The sequence below is a fragment of the Thalassophryne amazonica genome, chromosome 7 (assembly GCF_902500255.1).
Source record: "Thalassophryne amazonica chromosome 7, fThaAma1.1, whole genome shotgun sequence".
NCBI lineage: Eukaryota > Metazoa > Chordata > Actinopteri > Batrachoidiformes > Batrachoididae > Thalassophryne > Thalassophryne amazonica.
This window is the reverse complement of record NC_047109.1, coordinates 86,907,914-86,934,267: the sequence shown is the minus strand read 5'-3', so window position 1 is coordinate 86,934,267 and position 26,354 is coordinate 86,907,914. Positions and strand designations below refer to the sequence as shown.

Below are 26,354 nucleotides of genomic sequence, written 5' to 3'. Positions count from 1 at the left end.
GTGCGGGCTTCAAGCATGAGAGGGCACCGAGACAGAGAGTGACAGCTGTCACTCATTTACACCAGCTGTCACCAATCACCTGCATCTCTACAAAAGCCGGATCATTACTCCACCTCCTCGCCGAGAAATCAACTACCGTGAAGGTAACCTTCTCTGCTGAATTATTGTTGTATCTAACATTGTTCTGTGTGCAGCCGTATTCCTGTGGATTGAGTCTGAAGCTGGATTGGCGGATAGTGGGAGTGCGACGTTCTTCGCCTCTTACTCCATCCAGGAAAGAGACTAACAGGAGCTGCACGGGTGAAATTGTGTCTGGAGGTGGAGGTTTTCCCTCCTTGAAGATCTGTAGAAAAAGGATTACTGGGTGTGTGGATACACACTCACCATTAACTGTTTTTTCATCTTCTGCCAGCAGTACCAGGGTCTGCAACAGAAGACGGTGACCACCTGGGGACTCAGGACTTGGCGGCTCCGGTGTTCTTCAGGCCGTTGGTGGTGGAAGCTGTGTGGGTCCCGGCTCTCCGATCGCCAGAGGTCTCCTATCTTCGAGCCTGCCCGCACGTCACCTTGTGTTCAATTGGTATTATCTTTGTCTGTATTCAGTTGTGCGTTTCACAACATTAAATTGTTACTCTTTGTCTTATCCATTGTCCGTTCATTTGCGCCCCCTGTTGCGGGTCCGTGTTACGACACCTCCCCAACACTTTCATTGATGTTGTTCTTGTACCAAATCATGATTAAAATCACTTGTTGAGTCACCTGTTTGTAGTAATATCATTATAAAATATTTATTACCTCATTACTAGCTCTAAATTACTTCCATGCCAGTTTTTTAATGTGTTGCAGGCCTGAAATATGGGAATGGATGCATATTAACAAATGGAATGAATTCGATGACACAAAACACAAATATCTTGGGTTCATACTATCTGCAATGTAACAGAAGTCAAATTTATTGTAAGAATCACTGCAGATTTTTTTTTATCTGCTTTTTCCATAATGCCTCAACTTTTTTCTGATTTGGGCTTGTATATAGAAGTCCAGCTTTTAGAAATTTGATTTGATATCATAAAAATAAAACATGTAATTTGCGCAGGGTTACACAATTTTACACACAACTGTAACCGCTGACAAAAGACACGAAAGAGGCTGAAACATGCTGATTCTAAATCTTTGTACTCCCCCCTCTGATTCAAAAAACAGATCGACGGTGGAAAAAAGGAACTTTTACACATTTTCTGAGCACAATGTGGAACCTCTGCACCTCCGCCCTGAAACAGACAGTAGCTCTGGAAACAGAGAACATTATTCTCGAGCCTAACCTTAAAATGCCTAATCGCAACCCATACCCTAAAATTAACCTTACAAACAAGTACTAAAACCCCCAAACAGCCCTCTGGAGCACTTTGAAGCAGTGAGGACCAGCCAAAACGTGTCATACAAAAAGTCATCAGCAAACGTGCATTCGCTCGACAGTGAGGTTTCTAAATGATAGGTGGCACACAGAAACAGCACCCTTCCTCTGCTGGCGAACAAGAGGTCAAACAAACAAATGATTTTATCTGTGCCTGCTCTAAGCCTCCCATAAATCCTTATTTAATGTGTGAGGAGGACAATTACCACTCCTCTCTCTCACCCCCTATCCATCCCCCTGACTCTGTGCTGTGAGTTTATCTGTCTGAAGGAAATATATCAACTCGTTATTAAGCCTCCATTTGACTAATGAGACTGTACTGTTTATCTCTTATGCCACTGCCACTAATTTCAAGTGTCCTTTACACCCAGAGATAACAGGGTTGTATATAGAGGAACTTTCTTATAATGACTCTTTCGAAAAGGCTGAAGATAATCGTTGTATATTAGAGACCATAAAATCCAGCCTGAGTGCTTTTATAAACATTTGGAGGAAGTGTTTTAACTGGAGGCAGCCAGCCTCACCAGACAGAGGGCATAGTTAAACAGAAAAAGGGAGCCATGCATTAGTCTGGTGTGTCTTTTCTATGCCGGAGCATCTATTAACTACACACAGAGCTATACATGTATAATTCTGTGTGCGAATACATGAATACAGGTAAAACCAATAATCTGAGTTGCAGTTTTGACGTGCAGATTTTCCTATTTTATTCCAGTTTACTTTTTTCTTTGTGAAAATGAGACAGGGTCTACACTGTAAAAAATAAAAGATGAGAAAAGTAAAAAATTAGCTTGCAACCTGCAGCTGCACAACCTTTTTCAATTCATTCAGCACTAAGGACGTTAGTTAGGGCACGTTGTTACAGTACGTTAACTAATATTTTAGGTTTGACCAACTTCGAACTATGATTGAAATCACCTCACAAGCTGAAGTTCAGGTCAGATTTAGGTCCTCCACACTACAAAATTGCACTGGGTCCTGGATGCCTCAGCAGCCAACCCACACTTGGGAACCCTTTTGTCTTTTCCAGTTGCCAGGGTCCTCAACACTGAAAGAGGTGGGTGCTTGAAATATGGCCAGAGAAATGGGCCTCATCACCAAAATGCAAGAAACTCATATGAAACAAAGCCATTCCAGTAGTACCTTAGGATCCTCTGAATAGACCTAGTTCTAAGGACATTCAGTTGTTGTCTTCGGTCACTGGTGTCATACAGTAACATAGGAAGCAACTAGACCATAAATACTTGGACGTTGTCCTGCAAAGTTATCAGAATCACTAAACACCTCATGACTCTATAAGCTCTTCCCAGGCATCTTTTAATCTCAAAGGTCAAGGACCAACAGATATAAATGCCACTGCCAAAATAAATGAATGTCTCTACCAGTTTGACACTTTCACTGGACACAGATGCGCTTCTGATGGCCGAGTCTGGGAAGTCACTGGAAACCTGCATCTTAGTTTTGAACCAGAACAATCACAAATTCAGGGTACTTACAATAATAAACTTGTTAAACTTGAAATTATGTGTTTGTTCGAAGACAAAAAAAAAAAATATATATATATATATATAATATTATTATAATATTATTATATTTTTATTATATTATTGTTATTATTATTATTATTATTATATAATATTATAATATATAATATTTAATATTATGAAGGGGGATGCAAAAGTAATTATGCCACAAAGCCACCTGCTGTGCAGTATATGGAGTAAATCATATGCAATTTGAAGGTTCAGGAAAAAATGTATTTGTAGCTGTACAGGCACCATTCAATGTATAAAAAGTTTAGAAAACTTTAAAACTCAAGGTAACTGGCTACAATCATTTTTGAGTTCATTCAACTTAACAAGATTATTAAGATGTTAGTAAAATGTCTATGTAACAAGTTGCTGATTTTTTTTATGTTTTCACAGCTTTTATTGGTTTATTTAGAATTTTGTTTTATTTTTGTGGATAGACGTTTTATTATGTTAAGCTTTTTTGTTTGTTTAATCACTTTTGGATGCCCTAGTTACTCAAGCATTGCCACAGCAGATCTGGCAGAGAGCCGCATTGGAATTTGGAGTTTTACACCAGATGCTCTTTCAGACACAAAATCAGTTTTTACATGTAGAAATCCATGCAAGTTCTGATATTCCAAGTTATTATTGTTATTGTTGTTATTATAATTATTGCAGTGCATTTACTCTTTGTGGAAATCTGTGCTTCTTACATACAGCACAATCTAAAATGAGTCAAGCCTAATTACTAACGATGTTTTAATGTGACTTGAGTTAGTGGCCTGAATCACAGTCTTAACGCTCTGTCACACCTTGACAATTTAGCCTGCTTATGTCAACCATATCAAAAATGCTGGCATACAGTGGCGCACGTCTAATAAACTAATGCACCTGTCACACACTGACGGTTAACTACTGTATGCCAACAGCCCGTTTCCACCCGTTTCTGCCCGTTTCCAATCAGGTGTGTGACCACACCTGATTGATCATTTGAGGTCATTTGAGGATCACACCACAGCGATGGCGTTTTAAAGAGTTACAGCGCTTTAATCAGGTGTGATCACCCTGATTGATCGATGAGGTCGTCTGATGATCACACCGACAGCGACGGCGCTTTAAAAGTTTAAATCATCACAGCACTTCTGTGTGTTCAGAGCACAACACCGGCATGAGAAATGCACCGGGGGAAGAAAACCCACAGAGGGACTTGCTTTAAAACGCTACGTTTCCAGCCACGAATTAAAGTATTTTCAGACGTCATTTTCAAAAATCAGGAGCTTTATGTGGATTCATGTCTGCCTGTGATGGTGAGTTGGACTGAAATGAACAGGTCAGATTTACTCCGTGTGTGAATGAAACAGCCTGTCTGCATGAGGACTGCAGGCTTCAGCCATTCATGGCCAGCATTAATGGATGTATTTAAACTTATGAGTAAATTGCAAGAAACATATGCCAACAATCACATAACGTACCTACAACGTATGTCCCGCATGTTCGGGACGTATAAGTCACACGCTGGCATGCGTTGAAAATTTTTAGTATGCCCAAAATTTTTCAAGGAGCTCATCCTATTAGGACGTACATCAGCAAGCTTCAGCGTGCTTCATCGTGCTCTTAACTTAAAAAAATGTACCCTTAACTTATTAGACTTATGCCAGAGTTTTTAATGCAATGAGCTAAATGCAATTAGCATATGCTGGCTAAATCGTCAAGGTGTGACAGGGCCATTCATTAAACATAGAAATCTAAGTTGATTCAACCAATGGTCTTCAGTTGTACCAACTCAAAAAAAAAAATCTGTGCAGTTAGTTGACTTAAATTTTTTTACATTTTCGCCACATTTGCCTCTCCAGTTAGAAAGTAAACACATCTAAACACGGAACCTTTGGGAATTATGCTACACTTCAAACTAATTGTCTCCAGAACTCCCCTAAGACACTCTGTCCCTATGTGGGAACGGTGCCTCTTTTGTGTGATTTGATCACTGCACAGCTTTATAAGCTGCTTTTATTGAGCAGGAATCCATCACACTCACTCCCTTCCATCTTTCCGTGTCCCTGCTGCCACATATTTCTATCATCTCCTCTTTCACGCCCACCGTCCTCTTTCTGTCAGCCCGCTGTCCTTTGCACCCTGCAGCCTTCAACCCCTTTCTCTCATCCAAACACATTCCGTCACTCTGAGTTTTTTTTTGTGTGTGTGGCAGAGAGGCAGCTCCTCCACGCTCCATTACCCTGCGATCAGCTCATTACGAAGCCTAAACACCCACTTCCTGTTACACTGTTACAGACAGAGACGGGTGCGAGAGGAATGAGCGGGGAAAAGGAGACAAAAGCGACACATTTCTTTCCATTTTATCCATTGGACTCGAGGGATGAAACGTCAGCTCTGGATGGTGTGCGTCTGCACGTATGTTTGTGTTTCTGTTCAATTCATCTCCACTTTGCTTCCCATTTGAAGAGCTTTCCATCTATGACATCATAAAACAGACCAAATAACACATTTAGACAGTTACCTTGCCAGTAGAAGCTTCCAGGTCCACCTACGACCAGCATTCCATCCTAGAAGACCAAAAAAAAGAGATTTGGATGAGCCTTGACAAAATCCAATCTAGATTTATGCACGCACTCTTTTACTTCTTGACTTCCTGTGGAGAACGACGGCTTCCTGTACTCAAGGACTGAGGTGAACCATCAGACAGAGGTCAAAGATCACTCTGACTATGCCTTTAAAGAATGTGCGGTTGGTCTGTTGTGTCCAGAGGTTAAAGGTCAAATTAGGACTAGAGGCTCCTCTTGGGACAAACTGTCATCTTCTTCCCCGCGTCTATAAATCTCCATAGAGTGTTGTGTGTCTGTAGGAACATCTCCACTAGCGTTTTGAGAGAGGATAGCTGGCTACTATGGTGACAATGTGCGGTTGTTGCTTTTATCGTTACCTTGGTGAAATCTACACTGAAGCCAGCCTGGCAGAAACCCTGTCCCTCTGGATCTGGATTGTCTGGAACACACAGAGGAAAATAACAAAAACTTGATCAGAGTGAAATATTCTATTAAGACTCTTACTGTTAAACCTTACACAGAAGCAGTGTGCTCTTTTCATGTCCACATCTGTTGGTGGCGTGTACAGCCGGCTCCGTGTGTGTGTCCTGCCCGACACACGTGTCTTGTGGACGGCGTGCCGCAGGACAGACACCGTGTCATGTGGAACAGAGCTCACGTGGGTGACGTGACATTCAGATCGCCCACCACGTGTTATGATCTGATGGTCTGTTTCACCTGGGGTAGCCTCTTAATGTGCCCGGTGTGTGCACACTTGCTGCAGCCCATTGCAACAGCAATATATGTTTTTATGTATATCCACATGATGACAGCAAGCAGACACACGCGCGTCACAGTGGACATTTGTTTGTTCATGTCTGTCCAAACACAGTACTTGTTCTCCAGCCGTGACGTCCAGAACCACAGATCTCCACAGTTGCTCCTGTCAGTGGCCACACCCCCTGTCAGTTCAGCGCACACACCAATGTGTCACTGTGTCTGTTTGCAAAGCCACAGTCATTGGGGCACTTAGACAAATTTCACATCCAGCTCGACAGTGATTATCTGCTGAATGTTGTCGTGTTAATAGTGCGAATGGCCACACATTTTCTAAGTGCCATGCAAGCGGTGTTAGATGTTGCTGTACAAGGCGTTGGAGGCAGCTATGATTTCACACATTTTGCATGCTATTCACACATTTTGCATGCTATTACTGCTTCATGTGCACTTCATGTACTGTTCAACCAAATTTGCACTATGTGTGAAGGGGCCCTAAGTATTTCTTGACAAAGAGACATGGAACCAATTATTATTATTATTATTTTATTTTATTTTATTTTTTTTTGCTTTAATATGTTTTGACATATGTATCTGGTGGGCTGTAGGGGTTAGCACTGTTGTCTCACAGCAAGAAGGTCCTGGGATCGCCTTCCCCACTGACTCGCTCTGTGTGGGGTTTGCATGGTCTCCCTGTATTTGCATGGGTTGTCTCCAGATGCTCCGGCTTCCTCCCACTTCCAAAGACATGCGTGTTAGATGAACTGGTGACTCTAAATTGATCATTGATCATCAATTTAGGGGAGGTGATGGTCGAGTGGTTAAGGCGTTGGGCTTGAGACCAGAAGGTCCGCGGTTCAAATCCCAGCCTGATTGGAAAATCACTAGGGCCCTTGGACAAGGTCTTTAATCCCCTATTGCTCCCGGTGTGTAGCCTTGTATGGCAGCACCCCACATCGGGGTGAATGTGAGGCATTATTTGTAAAGCGCTTTGAGCGTCTGATGCAGATGGAAAAGTGCTATATAAATGCAGTCCATTTATCATGAGTGAGAATGTGTTTGTCTGTATGTGCCCCTGTCTATCTATGATAGACTGTGGTCCTGCCCAGGATATACCCCCTCTCACCCAGTGACCACTGGTATAGGCTCCAGCTCCTCCATGACTCTAAATTAGAATAAACTAATATAGAAAATGAATGAATTAAATTAATTAATTGATTGAATACTTCACCCCCACGGCCTCATCCCAGGTATTCAGTTGAAGATGAGTGTGAGTGAGTGAATATTTAATTAAAAATTGGAATTAAAAGGGACATTAATTGACAAATTTCTAAACTGCATGATATTGCAATTTAGAAATGCTCTATTACCTTTTTTCCTTTCTGCTACCGATTCCAATCCTATTCATGTCCAGAGGTGGGTAACCCTCGCTTCCATAACTAAAAGTCCTACCGCATATTTGTTCCATTCACCCACTAAACCAGCTGATTCTCATTAGTTCAACTATTCAGGCATCTCACTGAGTGAACTCAGTGAATCCAGTATTAACCACGTCTGGTCATGTCATGTTGAGTATCTGCCAATCCGAATCCCAGTCTGATACTTGCATTTTCCTCGATATTATATTTGCACATGGCAAGTACATTAAAGTCAGTACATTGTATGTGCTTTACAAGTGAACAGCTCTGCTCTGACATATTTATTTATTTAGTTATTTGTCTGTTAGCAGGATTACGTCAAAACTAATGCACAGATTTTGATAAACTGATAACTTCACAAATTCTCACCAAATTTGCACCACAGATAGATATTTGGGCATGGAAGACTCCACTGAATTTTGGAGGTGATCCGGACTGGCAGACATCAGAAATCTCAGATTGCTTTTGTTATGGATGAATTCTGACCACTAGACGTCAGTTAAACATGTGGTAAGATGGAAGAAAAGGTAGTAGTACACACTCCTGTCCAGTCAGTGTATAATGCACTAACAGACTGCAAAACACTAACTGTGGAAGAAGATGTAGATCAAGATGAAGAAAAGGTTGCTGAAACAACTGAATAAACAAAAATCTGCGGTGAGTCACAAACTATATGAAGTAAATCAAACTATGAAAAGTGACATGATAATAGATGCTTTGAAGCTGCAGGGGAGCCTCAAGCTAATTGGGAACATCGGGAGTAATTGGCATGCTTTCAAGGAACAATGAAAAATATGGGTTTGGAGGTGCAGCATATTAGTTTTATTGATGCAGGGAGATCATTCCACAGATCAGGGGGATGATAAGAGAAAGCTCTATGACCCGCAGACTGTTGTGAAAGTGTAGGTACACGGACCCACAACAGGGGGCGCAATGAACGGACAATGGAGAAAAGTAAGAACAAGTTTTACTGTTGTGAAAATAGCACAACTGATACAACAATTAGCAATTTGGAGATGTAAGCCGAAATCTGCTGGTGTCTTGTGGGCAGGCCCGAAGGTAGGAGACGTCCGTCCTAGTTGAACCGGAACCACCCAGATCTCCTCTGCCACCGAAACCCAGAAGTACTGGAACCGCCAAGTCCCGAATTCCCAGGTGGCCACTGCCTCCGCTCGTCGGATCCGGTACTGCTGGCGGGAAAGAACACAAACACACAGGGTGGGATGCGACCGCACCCGGTAGATGAGAGGGGCAAAGCCGCCTCCACCTCTTGTCACACTGAAGCAGGAAAGGTGAGTACTTATCTGAACACAGATATATGTTGCAGAGGTGATTACCTTAAACTCAAGGTGATATCTCGGCACTGAGGTGGAGACGCTGTCCTGCTGATATACCTCCGTACTGAGTGAAGTCAGCTGTGTCCAGTAATGGGTGACAGCTGTCACCCTGGCAGCTCTCATCAGGCGGCGGCGCCCTCTGGTGCCTGGAGCCCGCACTCCAGGCAGGGCGCCCTCTGGTGGTGATGGGCCAGCAGTACCTCCTCTTCAGCGGCCCACACACAACAGGACCCCCCCCTCAACGGGCGCCTCCTGGCGCACGACCGGGCTTCTCCGGATGGCGACGGTAAAAGTCGGCCAGGAGGGCCGGGTCCAGGATGAAGCTCCTCTTCACCCAGGAGCGTTCCTCGGGGCCGTACCCCTCCCAGTCCACCAGGTACTGAAGACCCCAGCCCATTCGACGGACATCGAGGAGCCGACGCACGGTCCAAGCCGGTTCCCCGTCGATGATCCGGGCAGGAGGTGGTGCCGGACCCGGGGTGCAGAGGGGTGAGGTGTGATGGGGCTTTATCCGGGAGACATGGAACACTGGGTGAATCCGCAGCGAGGCCGGCAGCTGAAGCCTCACTGCGGCGGGATTGATGATTTTGCGGATTTTAAAGGGACCGATGTATCGTTCTTGGAGCTTGGGGGAGTCCACTTGAAGGGGAATGTCCTTGGTGGACAACCACACTTCCTGCCCAGGACGATACGTGGGAGCCGGGGCCCGCCGCCGGTCTGCATGTGTCTTCGCCCTCGTCCGGGCCTTCAACAAGGCAGAGCGGGCGGCATGCCACACCCGACGGCACCTCCGTAGGTGGGCCTGGACCGAGGGCACACCGACCTCTCCCTCGACCACCGGAAACAAGGGGGGCTGATACCCCAAGCACACCTCAAACGGGGAGAGGCTGGTGGCAGATGACACTTGGCTGTTGTGAGCGTACTCGATCCAGGCCAGGTGGGTACTCCAGGCCGTCGGGTGCGCGGCTGTCACACAGCGTAGTGTCTGCTCCAATTCCTGATTCGCCCGCTCTGCTTGCCCGTTGGTCTGGGGGTGATACCCAGACGAGAGGCTGACCGTGGCCCCCAGTTCCCGGCAGAAACTCCTCCAGACGTGTGAGGTGAACTGGGGACCGCGATCGGAGACGATGTCTGATGGGATGCCATGCAGACGGACGACGTGGTGGACCAGGAGGTCCGCTGTCTCCTGGGCCGTTGGAAGCTTCGGGAGGGCCACGAAGTGGGCCGCCTTGGAGAAACGGTCCACTATCGTGAAGACGACGGTGTTTCCCTGGGACGGCGGGAGACCCGTGACGAAGTCCAGGCCGATATGGGACCAGGGGCGATGAGGCACGGGCAGTGGCTGTAGCTGCCCTGAGGTCTTCTTGTGGTCAGCCTTGCCCCTGGCGCAGGTGGTACAGGCCTGGATGTAGTCCCGGACGTCGGCCTCCAGGGATGCCCACCAGAAGAGTTGCCGGACGACTGTCACGGTCCTTCGCACCCCTGGGTGACAGGAGAGCTTAGAACCGTGACAGAAGTCCAGGACTGCAGCCCTAGCCTCTGGTGGGACGTATAGTTTGTCCTTTGGTCCGTTTCCGGGGTCCGGGACACGGGTCAGGGCCTCCCGGACGGTCTTCTCCACGTCCCAGGTGAGGGTGGCCACGATAGCGGACTCCGGGATGATGGGATCCGGGGAATCCGACGGTTCCGTTTTGACTTCATCCTCGTGCACCCGGGACAATGCGTCCGATCTTTGATTCTTGGTCCCGGGGCGGTAGGTAATCCGGAAGTCAAAACGGCCAAAGAACAGTGACCAGCGGGCTTGCCTGGGGTTCAGACGCTTAGCGGTCCTGATGTACTCCAGGTTCCGATGGTCAGTGAAAACCGTGAATGGCACGGCTGTTCCCTCCAACAGATGTCTCCACTCTTCGAGGGCCTCTTTCACAGCAAGGAGTTCCCGATTGCCGACGTCATAATTCCGTTCAGCGGGGGTCAACCTGCGAGAGAAATAGGCACACGGGTGAAGGACCTTATCGGTCTTCCCGCTCTGGGAGAGCACCGCTCCTATCCCTGAGTCCGAGGCATCCACTTCAACCACTAACTGGCGGCTAGGATCGGGCTGCACCAGAACTGGTGCAGACGAGAAGCGCCGTTTCAACTCCTTGAACGCGGCCTCGCACCGGTCCGACCAGGTGAAGGGAACTTTTGGAGAGGTCAGGGCTGTCAGGGGGCTAACTACCTGACTGTAGCCCTTAATGAACCTCCTATAGAAATTAGCAAAGCCGAGGAACTGTTGCAGCTTCCTACGGCTTGTGGGTTGGGGCCAATCTCTCACCGCCGCAACCTTGGCCGGATCCGGGGCGACGGAGTTAGAGGAGATGATAAACCCCAGGAAGGACAAAGAAGTGCGGTGGAACTCACACTTCTCGCCCTTCACAAACAGACGGTTCTCCAACAACCGCTGCAGGACCTGACGGACATGCCGGACATGAGTCTCAGGATCCGGGGAAAAGATGAGTATATCGTCTAGATATACGAAGACGAACCGGTGCAGGAAGTCCCGCAAGACATCGTTTACCAACGCTTGGAAGGTCGCGGGAGCATTAGTGAGACCGAACGGCATGACCAGGTACTCAAAATGACCTAAGGGGGTGTTAAATGCCGTCTTCCATTCGTCTCCCTTCCGAATCCGAACCAAATGATACGCATTCCTAAGATCCAGCTTGGTGAAAATCTTGGCTCCATGCAAGGGGGTGAACACTGAATCCAACAAGGGCAACGGGTATCGGTTGCGGACCGTGATCTCGTTCAACCCCCTGTAATCAATGCATGGACGAAGTCCGCCATCTTTTTTACCCACAAAAAAGAAACCTGCGCCCATCGGTGAGGTGGAATTCCGGATCAACCCGGCGGCTAATGAGTCCCGGATGTAGGTCTCCATTGATTCGCGTTCCGGCCGTGAGAGGTTGTACAGCCTACTGGACGGGAACTCACTGCCTGGAACCAAATCAATGGCACAATCGTACGGGCGGTGGGGAGGAAGCGTGAGAGCCAGATCCTTGCTGAACACGTCAGCGAGGTCATGGTACTCCGCTGGCACCGCCTTCAGATTGGGCGGGACTCGGACCTCCTCCTTAGCTTGGGAGCCGGGAGGAACCGAGGAACCGAGACACTCCCGATGGCAGGTTTCGCTCCACTGCACCACTACCCCGGATGGCCAATCAATCCGGGGATTGTGCTTAAGCATCCATGGAAACCCTAAAACCACACGGGAGGTGGCCTGAGTCAGGAAGAACTCGATCACCTCCCGGTGGTTACCTGACACCACCAGAGTTACTGGAGGTGTCTTATGCGTGATTGGTGGGAGTAGGGAGCCATCTAGTGCTCGAACCTGCACAGGCGAGGTAAGAGCCACCAGAGGGAGCCCTATCTCCCTGGCCCATCTGCTGTCAAGCAGATTCCCCTCAGAGCCCGTGTCCACCAGTGCTGGGGCCTTCAGGGTTGAATCCTCATACAGGATTGTGACTGGGAGTCGTGTAGCAATGTGGGTGTGTCCCACGTGAATGTTTTGGCCCACCCCTGGCCCAGTCTCTAAGGGCGGGCGTTGGAGTTTAACCGCTCGGGGCAGTCGTTTGCCATATGCTCACTCGAGCCACAAACATAACAAGCTCCGTGGGCCCGCCTCCTTTGTGCTCCAGGTGCCCTAAATGTTGCCCTGCTCGTGTCCATAGCTTCGTCAGCAGGGGGAGCCGTAAGCGCACGGAGCGCAGGAACAGAGGAGCGTGGGGAGGGCGGAGCTCGATCGGACCCGGAAGGGAGAGGGACGACGCTGCCTGGCCACGCCCTTCGCCTCATTCCCGACGGCGTTCTTCTAACCGGTTGTCGAGTCGTATGACTAGATCAATGAGCCCATCTAAATCTCGCGGTTCGTCCTTAGCCACCAGGTGCTCTTTTAGGACCAGAGACAGTCCGTTTACAAAGGCAGCGCGGAGGGCAGTGCTATTCCAGCCGGATCTCGCCGCCGCGATGCGAAAGGCGACTGCATAGGCAGCTGCGCTCCGACGTCCCTGTCGCATGGACAGTAGTGCGGTTGAAGTGGACTCTCCTCTGTTGGGATGATCGAACACCGTTCTGAGCTCCCGTACAAACCCATCGTAAGTATGAAGGAGCCGAGAATTCTGCTCCCAGAGCGCTGTAGCCCAAGCGCGTGCCTCCCCGCGAAGCAGGTTTATCACATAAGCTACTTTGCTAGCATCCGTCGCGTACATCACGGGACGCTGAGCGAAGACGAGCGAACACTGCATAAGAAAGTCCGTGCACGTCTCCACACAGCCTCCGTACGGTTCTGGAGGGCTTATGTATGCTTCTGGGGACGGAGGGAGGGACCGTTGAACGACCAGTGGAACGTTACTTTCGCGCGCAGGGTCCTCGGGAGGGAGAGCCGCAGCGGCGCCCGAAGGGCGTGCCTCCACTTGTGCGGCGAGAGCCTCCACCCTGCGGTTTAGGAGAACGTGTTGCTCGGTCATTAAATCGATCCGAGAGGTGAAAGCGGTGAGGATCCGCTGCAACTCACCGATTACCCCTCCCGAAGCCTCCGCCACGTCTTGGTCTTCCAGTGGCCGTTCAACAGCCGGTTGACGCCCCTCGGGATCCATGACGCTGGCCGAGATATCCTGTTGTGAAAGTGTAGGTACACGGACCCACAACAGGGGGCGCAATGAACGGACAATGGAGAAAAGTAAGAACAAGTTTTACTGTTGTGAAAATAGCACAACTGATACAACAATTAGCAATTTGGAAATGTAAGCCGAAATCTGCTGGTGTCTTGTGGGCAGGCCCGAAGGTAGGAGACGTCCGTCCTAGTTGAACCGGAACCACCCAGATCTCCTCTGCCACCGAAACCCAGAAGTACTGGAACCGCCAAGTCCCGAATTCCCAGGTGGCCACTGCCTCCGCTCGTCGGATCCGGTACTGCTGGCGGGAAAGAACACAAACACACAGGGTGGGATGCGACCGCACCCGGTAGATGAGAGGGGCAAAGCCGCCTCCACCTCTTGTCACACTGAAGCAGGAAAGGTGAGTACTTATCTGAACACAGATATATGTTGCAGAGGTGATTACCTTAAACTCAAGGTGATATCTCGGCACTGAGGTGGAGACGCTGTCCTGCTGATATACCTCCGTACTGAGTGAAGTCAGCTGTGTCCAGTAATGGGTGACAGCTGTCACCCTGGCAGCTCTCATCAGGCGGCGGCGCCCTCTGGTGCCTGGAGCCCGCACTCCAGGCAGGGCGCCCTCTGGTGGTGATGGGCCAGCAGTACCTCCTCTTCAGCGGCCCACACACAACACAGACTTTTTATTCACCCTAGGGACACAAAGTATTCCTGCACCCTGAGAACGCAGAGCCAGGCCGGTACATAGGGTTTAATTAGGTCAGCTAGGTAGGGAGGTGCCAGTCCGTAAAGAATTTTATAGGCATTGGGTGCAATAAAAGCACCCAAAACTTTTGCTTTGTAGTCCAAATTAATGATGGATTAAAGCTTCATTCATTTGTCTTTGACTTGTCATCACTTCTTAAGTTGGAAAATTTAGTGCTTTCCTCTGTGTTAAAGCACTTTTGAAGTGCAGGTCAACAACAAACAAGCAATTTAAAGGTGATCTGGGAAAATGTTAATCAATAAAATAACTTAACAATTATTTGATAATAAAAAAACTAGTAATTTGGACCCCTGGAGTACTTCTGACATTCTGACGTGAGGAACACAGCCATTAGTTACTAATAACTGTATTGGTACGTGTGTGTGTGTGTGCATGTGTGTGCGTGCGTGCGTGCGTGCGTGCGTGCGTGTGTGTGTGTGTGTGTGTGTGTGTAGATCACTGATTGCTCTTGCTAAGTGTTGAAAATTGTTTTCTTGAATGCAGCACTTAAGAGTGCAAAGAGCATGACTTCCATCGGATAAAGCAAATTACACTGACATTACATAAAATTAGGAAAATTAGAAAAAAAAATTGTTGTGATTTGTATATCACAGGAGAAATGCAGAGCCTATTTGTTGTGTATGGGTCTAAATTACTGCATTTAGCTTTGTGTGTGTGTGTGTGTGTGTGTGTGTGTGTGTGTGTGTGTGTGTGTGTGTGTGTGTGTGTGTGTGTGTGTGTGTGTGTGTGAACACCATATGTTCAGGCACCCTGAGGATTAAAGTTTAATGAAGTTTAATGGACCATAACGACATGCATGTACTGTCAGTGTACATAATGAATGAATTATATACATAAGTTGTGAATTATAGATGAAAATATGGAATTCATAAAAATCAGTTAAAAAAATGATACCAGATCAAGAAATCATTCTGCTTCACTGAGACCTGTGTTTTAACAATGTGAGTATTTAGATTAAATGTCACCCTTGTATCACCCTGCAGCAGAGGGTAAACATGAAAGTGCAAAATGTGAATATGAATGTGTGAACAAACAGTGAGGCATATTTATGCAGATCAGATTTAAGAGTGGACGATAAGGACTGGGTTTGATGTTCTGTATACAATGGGGCACCTGATAGCATCCTTTTCTCCGTATCGCGCTCTACTGCTTCATGTTACTGTGTGTCATGAGAGGAAACTTGAAGGTAAACACAACAAAACAAGATAAATCAGTGCAGTACAAAAACAGGAACATAACAGTAGGAAAAACAAACAGACAGACTGACAAAAATAGATCAGTTCTTTTGTTTCGGCTGCATGTAAAATGTGTGTATATGGAAATTATAGATGATTTCATACCCGAAGGTTAACTTTTTTGTTTTGTTCTTAGTCATTTAGTCATGGGCAGGTTTCAGACATAACATGAAATAAACCAATCAGAGTGTCACTTGTCATTGCCTTTAGGTTCCAGGTCCAGTGGGAATCATAATGTGAAAAAACTCAGTAGTGAGAGGTTTTCTGGTGGGGAAAAGATTCAGTGTGCAAAGCATCAAAGCACACGAGTGAGAACAACCATCAACCACCAGAGCTCCACCTCATGTAGCTCCTCCTTCTCCTCCACCCACCCAGTCTCTAGACGAAGACCCCACCCACACTGCACCTACACCCTAATGTGTCCAACCACATCTTGGAAGTAAGAAAGCTTGTGTAAAACTATGGTACAAACCAGCATTGGTAACCTTTTGTGTGTGTTTACTTTGTTCTTTTTTACCCGAGGCCAAAACATGGCCATTAGGTATTGTGAAAGCCTTGTGTCTGTCTGTCCGTCTGTGCTCAGCATAACTCCAGTCCTATTACTGCCAGGGTCTTCAAATTCACAGGGAGCATTCTTGGAAAACAGATGTGATGTGTCAGTGTGCATCCTTATGTGTAAGTCAGAGTGTACACATGTCATGAACCCACCTATGTAAGACGGATATAAAAACTGCACTCCTTAATTAGCAGAAATATTGTGTATTGGACTTTAGACCAGAATTTTGGTGAGCTATGGTGCAATCACTTTCAGATATCTTGTGAGAGCAATGGGCCAGCACACCCACGAACACACATATAAGTCCACGGGGACTTGCTATTTAAAGAAAGGCAACTGCATTGGGTGGAAACTGGCACTAAGACATTGATGCAATATGCACTGTTTTGCACTGGGTAGAACAAAGGGCCCTGCCATTTTTTTTTTTTTTTTTGGTTTGACCCAAAAAATTGCTTGTTTTGTCGCACCTCTTGGATGAAACAGAAAAGTCAGAAAGTCTGAACCAAACCCAGTTGCATTGAAAGCATCCTGAAACAGAGTAGGTCTGTGGGGACTCACTAGTCCTGCAGGGTGAGTACTCTGCGTAAGCACTGAAGTTCTGGACGGCTACATAGCAGGTCCCCACTGGATCCTTCTCCCCACTCACTTTCACTGTCCGCCAGTGGTACAGAGGAGCACATGCCTACGTGACAAATTAGAACCAACACAGGTGGCATTTAGGGGGAATGACATTTGTTCAAAAGCAAATCATGCAAAATTGGTACAGCATTTCAACTTGTAGGTGATGAACATATGGCACCCGATAGGGGCCACAATACCAGCAAAAACACAAAATAATCACAAATGCTGGAAAAAAAAAAACCCATTTGTATCAATTACAAAACAGGGAGCTGCATCAAAACACATCTTACAAATTAAAAAACAAAAAAAAAACAAAAAACAGAAATATCATGTGAAAGTGTAGGAACACGGACCCACAACAGGGGGCGCAATGAACGGACAATGGAGAAGGTAAATAACAAGGTTTACTATTGTGAAACGAGCACAATAAATACAACAATCACAATTTGGGGTCGAATCCGCTGGTGTCGTGTGGGCAGGCTCGAAGGTAGGAGACGTCCGTCTCAGTCGAACCGGAACCACCCAGATCTCCTCTGCCACCGAACCCTGGAAATACTGGAACCGCCAAGTCCCGAATTCCCAGGTGGCCACTGCCTCCGCTCGTCGGATCCGGTACTGCTGGCGGGAGAGAGCAACAACACACAGGTGTGGATGCGACCGCACCCAGTAACGGAGAGGGGAGAAGCCGCCTCCACCTCTTGTCAAAGTACAGCAGGAAGGTGAGTACTTATCCAAGCAATGAAGCTATCAGTAGTCAACAGTCCTGAAAAGGTTTAACAAGTTTAGCTGGTTGTTCAGAATATAAATGCAGAGAATATTACCTCAGTCTTAGGCGATATCTCGGCACTGAGGTGGAGACGCCGTCCTCCTGATATACCTCTGTGCTGAGTGGAACAGCTGTGTCTGGTGATGGGTGACAGCTGTCACCCAGGCTACTCCCATAAGGCGGCAGCGCCCTCTGGTGCCTGGAGCCCGCACTCCAGGCAGGGCGCCCTCTGGTGGTGGTGGGCCAGCAGTACCTCCTCTTCAGCGGCCCACACAACAGGACCCCCCCCTCAACGGGCGCCTCCTGGCGCACGACCGGGCTTGTCCGGATGGCGACGGTAGAAGTCGGCCAGGAGGGCCGGGTCCAGGATGAAACCCTTCTTCACCCAGGAGCGCTCCTCGGGTCCGTACCCCTCCCAGTCCACCAGATACTGAAAACCCCGGCCCATCCGACGGACATCAAGGAGCCGGCGGACAGTCCAAGCCGGTGCTCCGTCGATGATCCGGGCAGGAGGCGGCGCCGGACCCGGGGTGCAGAGGGGTGAGGTGTGAAGGGGCTTGATCCGGGAAACATGAAAAACTGGATGGATCCGCAGTGAGGCCGGAAGCTGGAGCCTCACTGCGGCGGGGTTGATGACCTTGAGGATCTTATACGGTCCGATGTACCGTTCTTGGAGTTTCGGTGAGTCAACCTGTAGAGGAATGTCCTTGGTGGACAACCAGACCTCCTGCCCAGGACGATACTTGGGGGCCGGGGCTCGCCGCCGGTCTGCATGTTTCTTCGCCCTCGTCCGGGCCTGCAACAAGGCAGAGCGGGCGGCACGCCACACCCGACGGCACTTCCGTAGGTGGGCCTGGACCGAGGGCACACCGACCTCTCCCTCAACCACCGGAAACAAGGGGGGCTGATACCCCAAGCACACCTCAAACGGGGAGAGGCCGGTGGCTGATGACACTTGGCTGTTGTGGGCGTACTCGATCCAGGCCAGGTGGGTACTCCAGGCCGTCGGGTGCGCGGCTGTCACACAGCGAAGTGTCTGCTCCAGTTCCTGATTCGCCCGCTCTGCCTGCCCGTTGGTCTGGGGGTGGTACCCAGACGAGAGGCTGACCGTGGCCCCCAGTTCCCGGCAGAAGCTCCTCCAGACGTGTGAGGTGAACTGGGGGCCGCGATCGGAGACGATGTCTGATGGTATGCCATGCAGACGGACGACGTGGTGGACCAGGAGGTCCGCTGTCTCCTGGGCCGTTGGGAGCTTCGGGAGGGCCACGAAGTGGGCCGCCTTGGAGAAACGGTCCACTATCGTGAAGACGACGGTGTTTCCCTGGGACGGCGGGAGACCCGTGACGAAGTCCAGACCGATGTGGGACCAGGGGCGATGAGGCACGGGCAGTGGACTGCAGCCCTAGCCTCTGGTGGGACGTATAGTCTGTTTTTGGTCCGTTTCCGGGGTCCGGGACACGGGTCAGGGCCTCCCGGACGGTCTTCTCCACGCCCCAGGTGAGGGCGGCCACGATAGCGGACTCCGGGATGATGGGATCCAGGGGATCCGACGGTTCCGTTTTGACTTCGTCTTCGTGCACCCGGGACAATGCATCCGACCTCTGATTCTTGGTCCCGGGACGGTAGGTAATCCGGAAGTCAAAACGGCCAAAGAACAGTGACCAGCGGGCTTGCCTGGGGTTCAGCCGCTTGGCGGTCCTGATATACTCCAGGTTCCGATGGTCAGTGAAAACCGTGAATGGCACGGCTGTTCCCTCCAACAGATGTCTCCACTCTTCGAGGGCCTCTTTCACAGCAAGGAGTTCCCGATTGCCGACGTCATAGTTCCGTTCAGCGGGGGTCAACCTGCGAGAAAAATAGGCACACGGGTGAAGGACCTTATCGGTCTTCCCGCTCTGGGAGAGCACCGCTCCTATCCCTGAGTCCGAGGCATCCACTTCAACCACTAACTGGCGGCTAGGATCGGGCTGCACCAGAACTGGTGCAGACGAGAAGCGCCGTTTCAACTCCTTGAACGCGGCTTCGCACCGATCCGACCAGGTGAAGGGGACTTTTGGTGAGGTCAGGGCTGTCAGGGGGCTAACTACCTGACTATAGCCCTTAATGAACCTCCTGTAGAAATTAGCAAAACCGAGGAACTGTTGCAGCTTCCTACGGCTTGTAGGTTGGGGCCAATCTCTCACCGCCGCAACCTTGGCCGGATCAGGGGCGACGGAGTTAGAGGAGATTATAAACCCCAGGAAGGACAAAGAAGTGCAGTGGAATTCACACTTCTCGCCCTTCACAAACAGGCGGTTCTCCAACAACCGCTGCAGAACCTGACGGACATGCCGGACATGAGTCTCAGGATCCGGGGAAAAGATGAGTATATCGTCCAGATACACGAAGACGAACCGGTGCAGGAAGTCCCGCAGGACATCGTTTACCAACGCTTGGAAGGTCGCGGGAGCATTAGTGAGACCGAACGGCATGACCAGGTACTCAAAATGGCCCAACGGGGTGTTAAATGCCGTCTTCCATTCGTCTCCCTTCCGGATCCGAACCAAATGATACGCATTCCTAAGATCAAGTTTGGTGAAGATATTGGCTCCATGCAAGGGGGTGAACACCGAATCCAACAGGGGAAACGGGTATCGATTGCGAACCGTGATTTCGTTCAACCCCCTATAATCAATGCATGGACGAAGCCCGCCATCCTTTTTACCCACAAAAAAGAAACCAGCACCCATCGGAGAGGTGGAATTCCGGATCAACCCGGCAGCTAATGAGTCCCGGATGTAGGTCTCCATTGATTCACGCTCCGGCCATGAGAGGTTGTACAGCCTACTGGACGGAAACTCACTGCCTGGAACCAAATCAATGGCACAATCATACGGGCGGTGGGGAGGAAGCGTGAGAGCCAGATCCTTGCTGAACACGTCAGCGAGGTCATGGTACTCCGCCGGCACCGCCTTCAGATTGGGCGGGACTCGGACCTCCTCCTTAGCTTGGGAGCCGGGAGGAACCGAGGAACCTAGACACTCCCGATGGCAGGTTTCGCTCCACTGAACCACTACCCCGGACGGCCAATCGATCCGGGGATTGTGCTTTAGCATCCATGGAAACCCCAAAACCACACGGGAGGTGGCCTGAGTCACAAAGAACTCGATCACCTCCCGGTGGTTACCTGACACCACCAGAGTTACTGGAGGTGTCTTATGTGTGATTGGTGGGAGTAGGGAGCCATCTAGCGCCCGAACCTGCACAGGCGAGGTAAGAGCCACCAGAGGGAGCCCTATCTCCCTGGCCCATCTACTGTCAAGCAGATTCCCCTCAGAGCCCGTGTCCACCAGTGCTGGGGCCTTCAGGGTTGAATCCTCAAACAGGATCGTGACTGGGAGTCGTGTAGCAATGTGGGTGTGTCCCACGTGAATATTTTGGCCCACCCTGGACCCTGGAAATACTGGAACCGCCAAGTCCCAAATTCCCAGGTGGCCACTGCCTCCGCTCGTCGGATCCGGTACTGCTGGCGGGAGAGAGCAACAACACACAGGTGTGGATGCGACCGCACCCAGTAACGGAGAGGGGAGAAGCCGCCTCCACCTCTTGTCAAAGTACAGCAGGAAGGTGAGTACTTATCCAAGCAATGAAGCTATCAGTAGTCAACAGTCCTGAAAAGGTTTAACAAGTTTAGCTGGTTGTTCAGAATATAAATGCAGAGAATATTACCTCAGTCTTAGGCGATATCTCGGCACTGAGGTGGAGACGCCGTCCTCCTGATATACCTCTGTGCTGAGTGGAACAGCTGTGTCTGGTGATGGGTGACAGCTGTCACCCAGGCTACTCCCATAAGGCGGCAGCGCCCTCTGGTGCCTGGAGCCCGCACTCCAGGCAGGGCGCCCTCTGGTGGTGGTGGGCCAGCAGTACCTCCTCTTCAGCGGCCCACACAACATATCACTTACTGTCTGGTGCAAATTCACACAATGCATCCAAACACAAAAACGATTTGCAAATCTTCACAACACAACACAATGGAAGTACTCACAACATGAACACTGGCTTCTTCACAGAGGACTTAAACTGACGGATGATCCAATGCATTACTGCACGCCGCTCTTCATCTCTACTTAGTCAGCAGAGCTGAGTAAGTTTATTTATTTATGTTATTCATTTCAATTTCAATTTATTTTCAATTTATTTCTTGTATACAGCACCAAATCACAACAAAGCTGCCTCAAGGCACTTCGCACAAGTAAGGTGTAACCTTACCAAGTCAATCAATCAATCAATTTTATTTATATTGCGCCAAATCACAACAAACAGTTGCCCCAAGGCGCTTTATATTGTAAGGCAAGGCCATACAATAATTACGTAAAAACCCCAACGGTCAAAACGACCCCCTGTGAGCAAGCACTTGGCGACAGTGGGAAGGAAAAACTCCCTTTTAACAGGAAGAAACCTCCAGCAGAACCAGGCTCAGGGAGGGGCAGTCTTCTGCTGGGACTGGTTGGGGCTGAGGGAGAGAACCAGGAAAAAGACATGCTGTAGAGGGGAGCAGAGATCGATCACTAATGATTAAATGCAGAGTGGTGCATACAGAGCAAAAAGAGAAAGAAACACTCAGTGCATCATGGGAACCCCCCAGCAGTCTAAGTCTATAGCAGCATAACTAAGGGATGGTTCAGGGTCACCTGATCCAGCGCTAACTATAAGCTTTAGCAAAAAGGAAAGTTTTAAGCCTAATCTTAAAAGTAGAGAGGGTGTCTGTCTCCCTGATCCGAATTGGGAGCTGGTTCCACAGGAGAGGAGCCTGAAAGCTGAAGGCTCTGCCTCCCATTCTACTCTTACAAACCCTAGGAACTACAAGTAAGCCTGCAGTCTGAGAGCGAAGCGCTCTATTGGGGTGATATGGTACTATGAGGTCCCTAAGATAAGATGGGACCTGATTATTCAAAACCTTATAAGTAAGAAGAAGAATTTTAAATTCTATTCTAGAATTAACAGGAAGCCAATGAAGAGAGGCCAATATGGGTGAGATCAAGTCATTATTTTACTCTTATGCTACTGTAGCTATATTTCCCTGTTTTTTTTTTTTATTTTATTTGCAGTGCACTGAAGAGCAGAAGATAGTTTAAGTCCTCCAGGAGGAAAGGTCTGTTTGTGTTGTGAATACTTCCACTGCGTGATGAAACTTTGCAAATATTTCTGGGCTTGCACGTGTTATGTGAATTTGCGGCAGACATAACAAATTAAAGTGTTGCATATATATTTGTATTCCCTGTTTGCAACTTTTTAAAAATGCAAATAGATGCAGTTTATGTATGTATTTTTTATATACATTATATTATTATATATATTTTTGTTTGTTATATATTATATTCATATTTGTATTTGTAAATGTTTTCTTCAGTTGCTAGTGTTCTCTTAAATTGAAAATGTTGTGGCACCTTTTAGCTACCGTATAAGCAAGCAACCCTAGACGTTTTTAGACAAACTAGCCAATTTCAAGCAACATGTAACTGCAGCTACACCTGCTCCTAATTTCCACTATGCATGTGATGATAAGATTATTGTCTACAACAATCCCATGCATGTCCAGCAGATGACAGACAGCTATACGAGGTATTACATACGCAAAACAAACCTACTTTTTGTATTGTTCTGCTCCATTAAAGTTAACTGAATTTTAATCCATTAATCCTCATTATATTCCATTTTGTATTTTGCATTTATTTTATATTTGTAAATATTTTCTTCAGTTGCTAGTGTTCTCTTAAATTGAAAATGATGTGACACCTTTTTGCTACCGTATAAGCAAGCAACCCTAGATGTTTTTAGACAATCTAGCAAATTTCAAGCAACATGTAACTGCAGCTACTCCTGCTCTTAATTTCCATTATGCATGTGATGATAAGATTATTGTTTACAACAATCCCATGCATGTCCAGCAGATGGCAGGCAGCTATATGAGGTATTACATATACAAAACCAACTTTTTGTATTGTTCTGCTCCATTAAAATTAACTGAATTTTAATCCATTAATCCTCATTATATGCCATTTTAAATGGGAGGTTTACAAGATGATAGTCTTTCCAAAGCCTAGGAATAATGTTCACCCACCACCACTTTTCCTTTGTGAGTCCTGACCGAAGCGCCAAACCACTGGTGAGACTTAAACTCCAGAGGCTCTCTGGTGCCGTTTACCTTCAGCATTCTGTTATCTGAAGAGACAAAGAGGAAAAAACACACACAGGAAATAAAGAATGAAAGAGATGTTTTATAGTGCTGCCAGTAAAAGCTGACTGACTGTGGTCATGAGGATCCAGGCCTGCAGCTCATGTGGCTGGAAAGCATTTGTCCTTAATATGCAAGAACAAACAAAATTGTCTTTAACAGGCCAATAACAAACATCAAAACAGCACTGCCCCGCCCCCCACAAAGAGACATTTGTCAGGACGGTGCTGTTTTTCTGTCAGAGCCTTTCCCATAAAACAGAACAACACTTTAGAGACAAGCTCTTTAGCCTGAAACTACAAACACACACACATGCACACACACACACACACATGCACAGTGTGAACATTTGGCGTGACTGTGCATGTGAATACATGTATGGAAGGAGGGTTTATTTATAAGCGTGAAGCCGTGTCTTCCTTTGACATGAATGCATGTACGCAAAACGCACGACACAGACATAAAGGCAGATTTACAGTTTTTTTGTTTTTTTAATACACATATATTTTTCCCTCCTCAAAGCAACTTCAACAATTGTCTCCAGTTAAAACTGCTTGTGGAATATTTTTCTTCTTTCTTCATCTTTTCCCACATGCATGTGGGAACGATGCATCGATATTTATCCAGACATATTCATCAGCTCTTCTCATCAAATTTTCAAATCACATAAACCTATTTATTGTTTAATGACCTGTGTTTTTCCTGGATAGAGAAACGCACCACATGGCCAAAATGTTAAAGCTGACGTTACCTCAGAATGAAAGCAATACTCCTCATCTTAGTCTCTCTAACTAACCTCTCGTTTGAAACAAAGTCATTCCAGTGTTACCCAAGGATCCTCCAAAGGGACCTAGTATCAAAGACATCCAGTCATCACCTGAGTTCACTGGTTAGCATCCAGTGACCTAAGGTGACCTTGTGACCTTGATACAGCACACAGGTGTCTTGAGTTTGGAGGACTCCAGCAGTTGGAGAAAAGGCCAAGGGGACGTCACATTTCACCAAGCTGTGGCAGGTACAGTTGTATGTAAACATTTGGGCACCCTTGATAATTTTCATGATTTTCCTTTAAAATCATTGGTTGTTTGCATCAGAAATTTCAGTTAAATATATCATATAGCAGACAAACACACTGATACTTGAGAAGTGAAATGAAGGTTCTATTATGTACAGAAAGTGTGCAATAATTCTTTAAACAAAATTGGGCAGGTGCATAAATTTGGGCACCCCAACAGAAAAATACATCAATATTTACAACCCCAATTCCAATGAAGTTGGGACGTTGTGTGAAATGCAAATAAAAACAGAATACAACGATTTGCAAATCCTCTTCAACCTATATTCAACTGACTACACTACAAAGACGATATTTAATGTTCAAACTGATAAACTTTATTGTTCTTGTGCAAATATTTGCTCATTTTGAAATGGATGCCTGCAACACATTTCAAAAAAGCTGGGACAGTGGTATGTTTACCACTGTGTTACATCACCTTTCCTTCTAACAACACACAATAAGCATTTGGGAACTGAGGACACTAATTGTGAGTGTCATGAGTGGGTATACAGCCCCAATTCCAATGAATCTAGGACGTTGTGTAAAATGTAAATAAAAACAGAATACAATGATTCGCAAATCCTCTTCAACCTATATTCAATTGAATACACCACAAAGACAAGATATTTAATGTTCAAACTTATAAACTTTATTGTTTTTGTGCAAATATTTGCTAATTTTTAAATAGATGCCTGCAATATGTTTCAAAAAAGCTGGGACAGTGGTATGTTTACCACTGTGTTACATCACCTTTCCTTCTAACAACACTCAATAAGCATTTGGGAACTGAGGACACTAATTGTTGAAGCTTTGTAGATGGAATTCTTTCCCATTCTTGCTTAATGTACGACTTCAGTTGTTGGGGTTGGGGTCTTCGTTGTCTGTTGTGCTTCATAATGCGCCACACATTTTCAATGGGCGACAGGTTTGGACTGCAGGCAGGTCAGTCTAGTACCCGCACTCTTTTACTACAAAGCCATGCTGTTGTAACACGTGCAGAATGTGGCTTGGCATTGTCTTGCTGAAATAAGCAGCAAGGTCCCTGAAAAAGACGTTGCTTGGATGGCAGCATGTGTTGCTCCAAAACCTGGATGTACCTTTCAGCAGTGATGGTGCCATCACAAATGTGTAAGTTGCCCATGTCATGGGCACTAACACACCCCCATACCATCACAGATGCTGGGTTTTGAACATTGGTCTGGTAACAATCTGGATGGTCTTTTTCCTCTTTTGTCCAGAGGACATGACGTCTATGATTTCCAAAAACAATTTGAAATGTGGACTCATCAGACCACAGCACACTTTTCCACCTGGCGTCTGTCAATTTCAAATGAGCTCAGCCCCAGAGAAGGCGGCGGCATTTCTGGATGTTGTTGATGTATGGATTTCACTTTGCATGGTAGAGTTTTAACTTGCACTTGTAGATGAAGCGACGAACTGTCTTAACTGACAATGGTTTTCTGAAGTGTTCTGAGCCCACGCGGTAAGAT

General features: G+C 47.4%; 1 protein-coding gene across 1 annotated transcript in view; it reads right to left on the bottom strand.

The window, feature by feature from the left end:
* itga8 (integrin, alpha 8) overlaps positions 1-26,354 on the bottom strand; it is a 169,115-nt gene that overhangs the window by 129,615 nt on the left and 13,146 nt on the right. Inside the window, exons 3-6 of the mRNA XM_034174930.1 lie at positions 23,694-23,794; positions 16,765-16,888; positions 5,864-5,925; positions 5,441-5,486 (exon numbers count right to left, since the gene is read on the bottom strand). Coding sequence (XP_034030821.1) covers positions 5,441-5,486; positions 5,864-5,925; positions 16,765-16,888; positions 23,694-23,794 — 333 coding nt within the window. The remainder of the gene's footprint in view (positions 1-5,440; positions 5,487-5,863; positions 5,926-16,764; positions 16,889-23,693; positions 23,795-26,354) is intronic.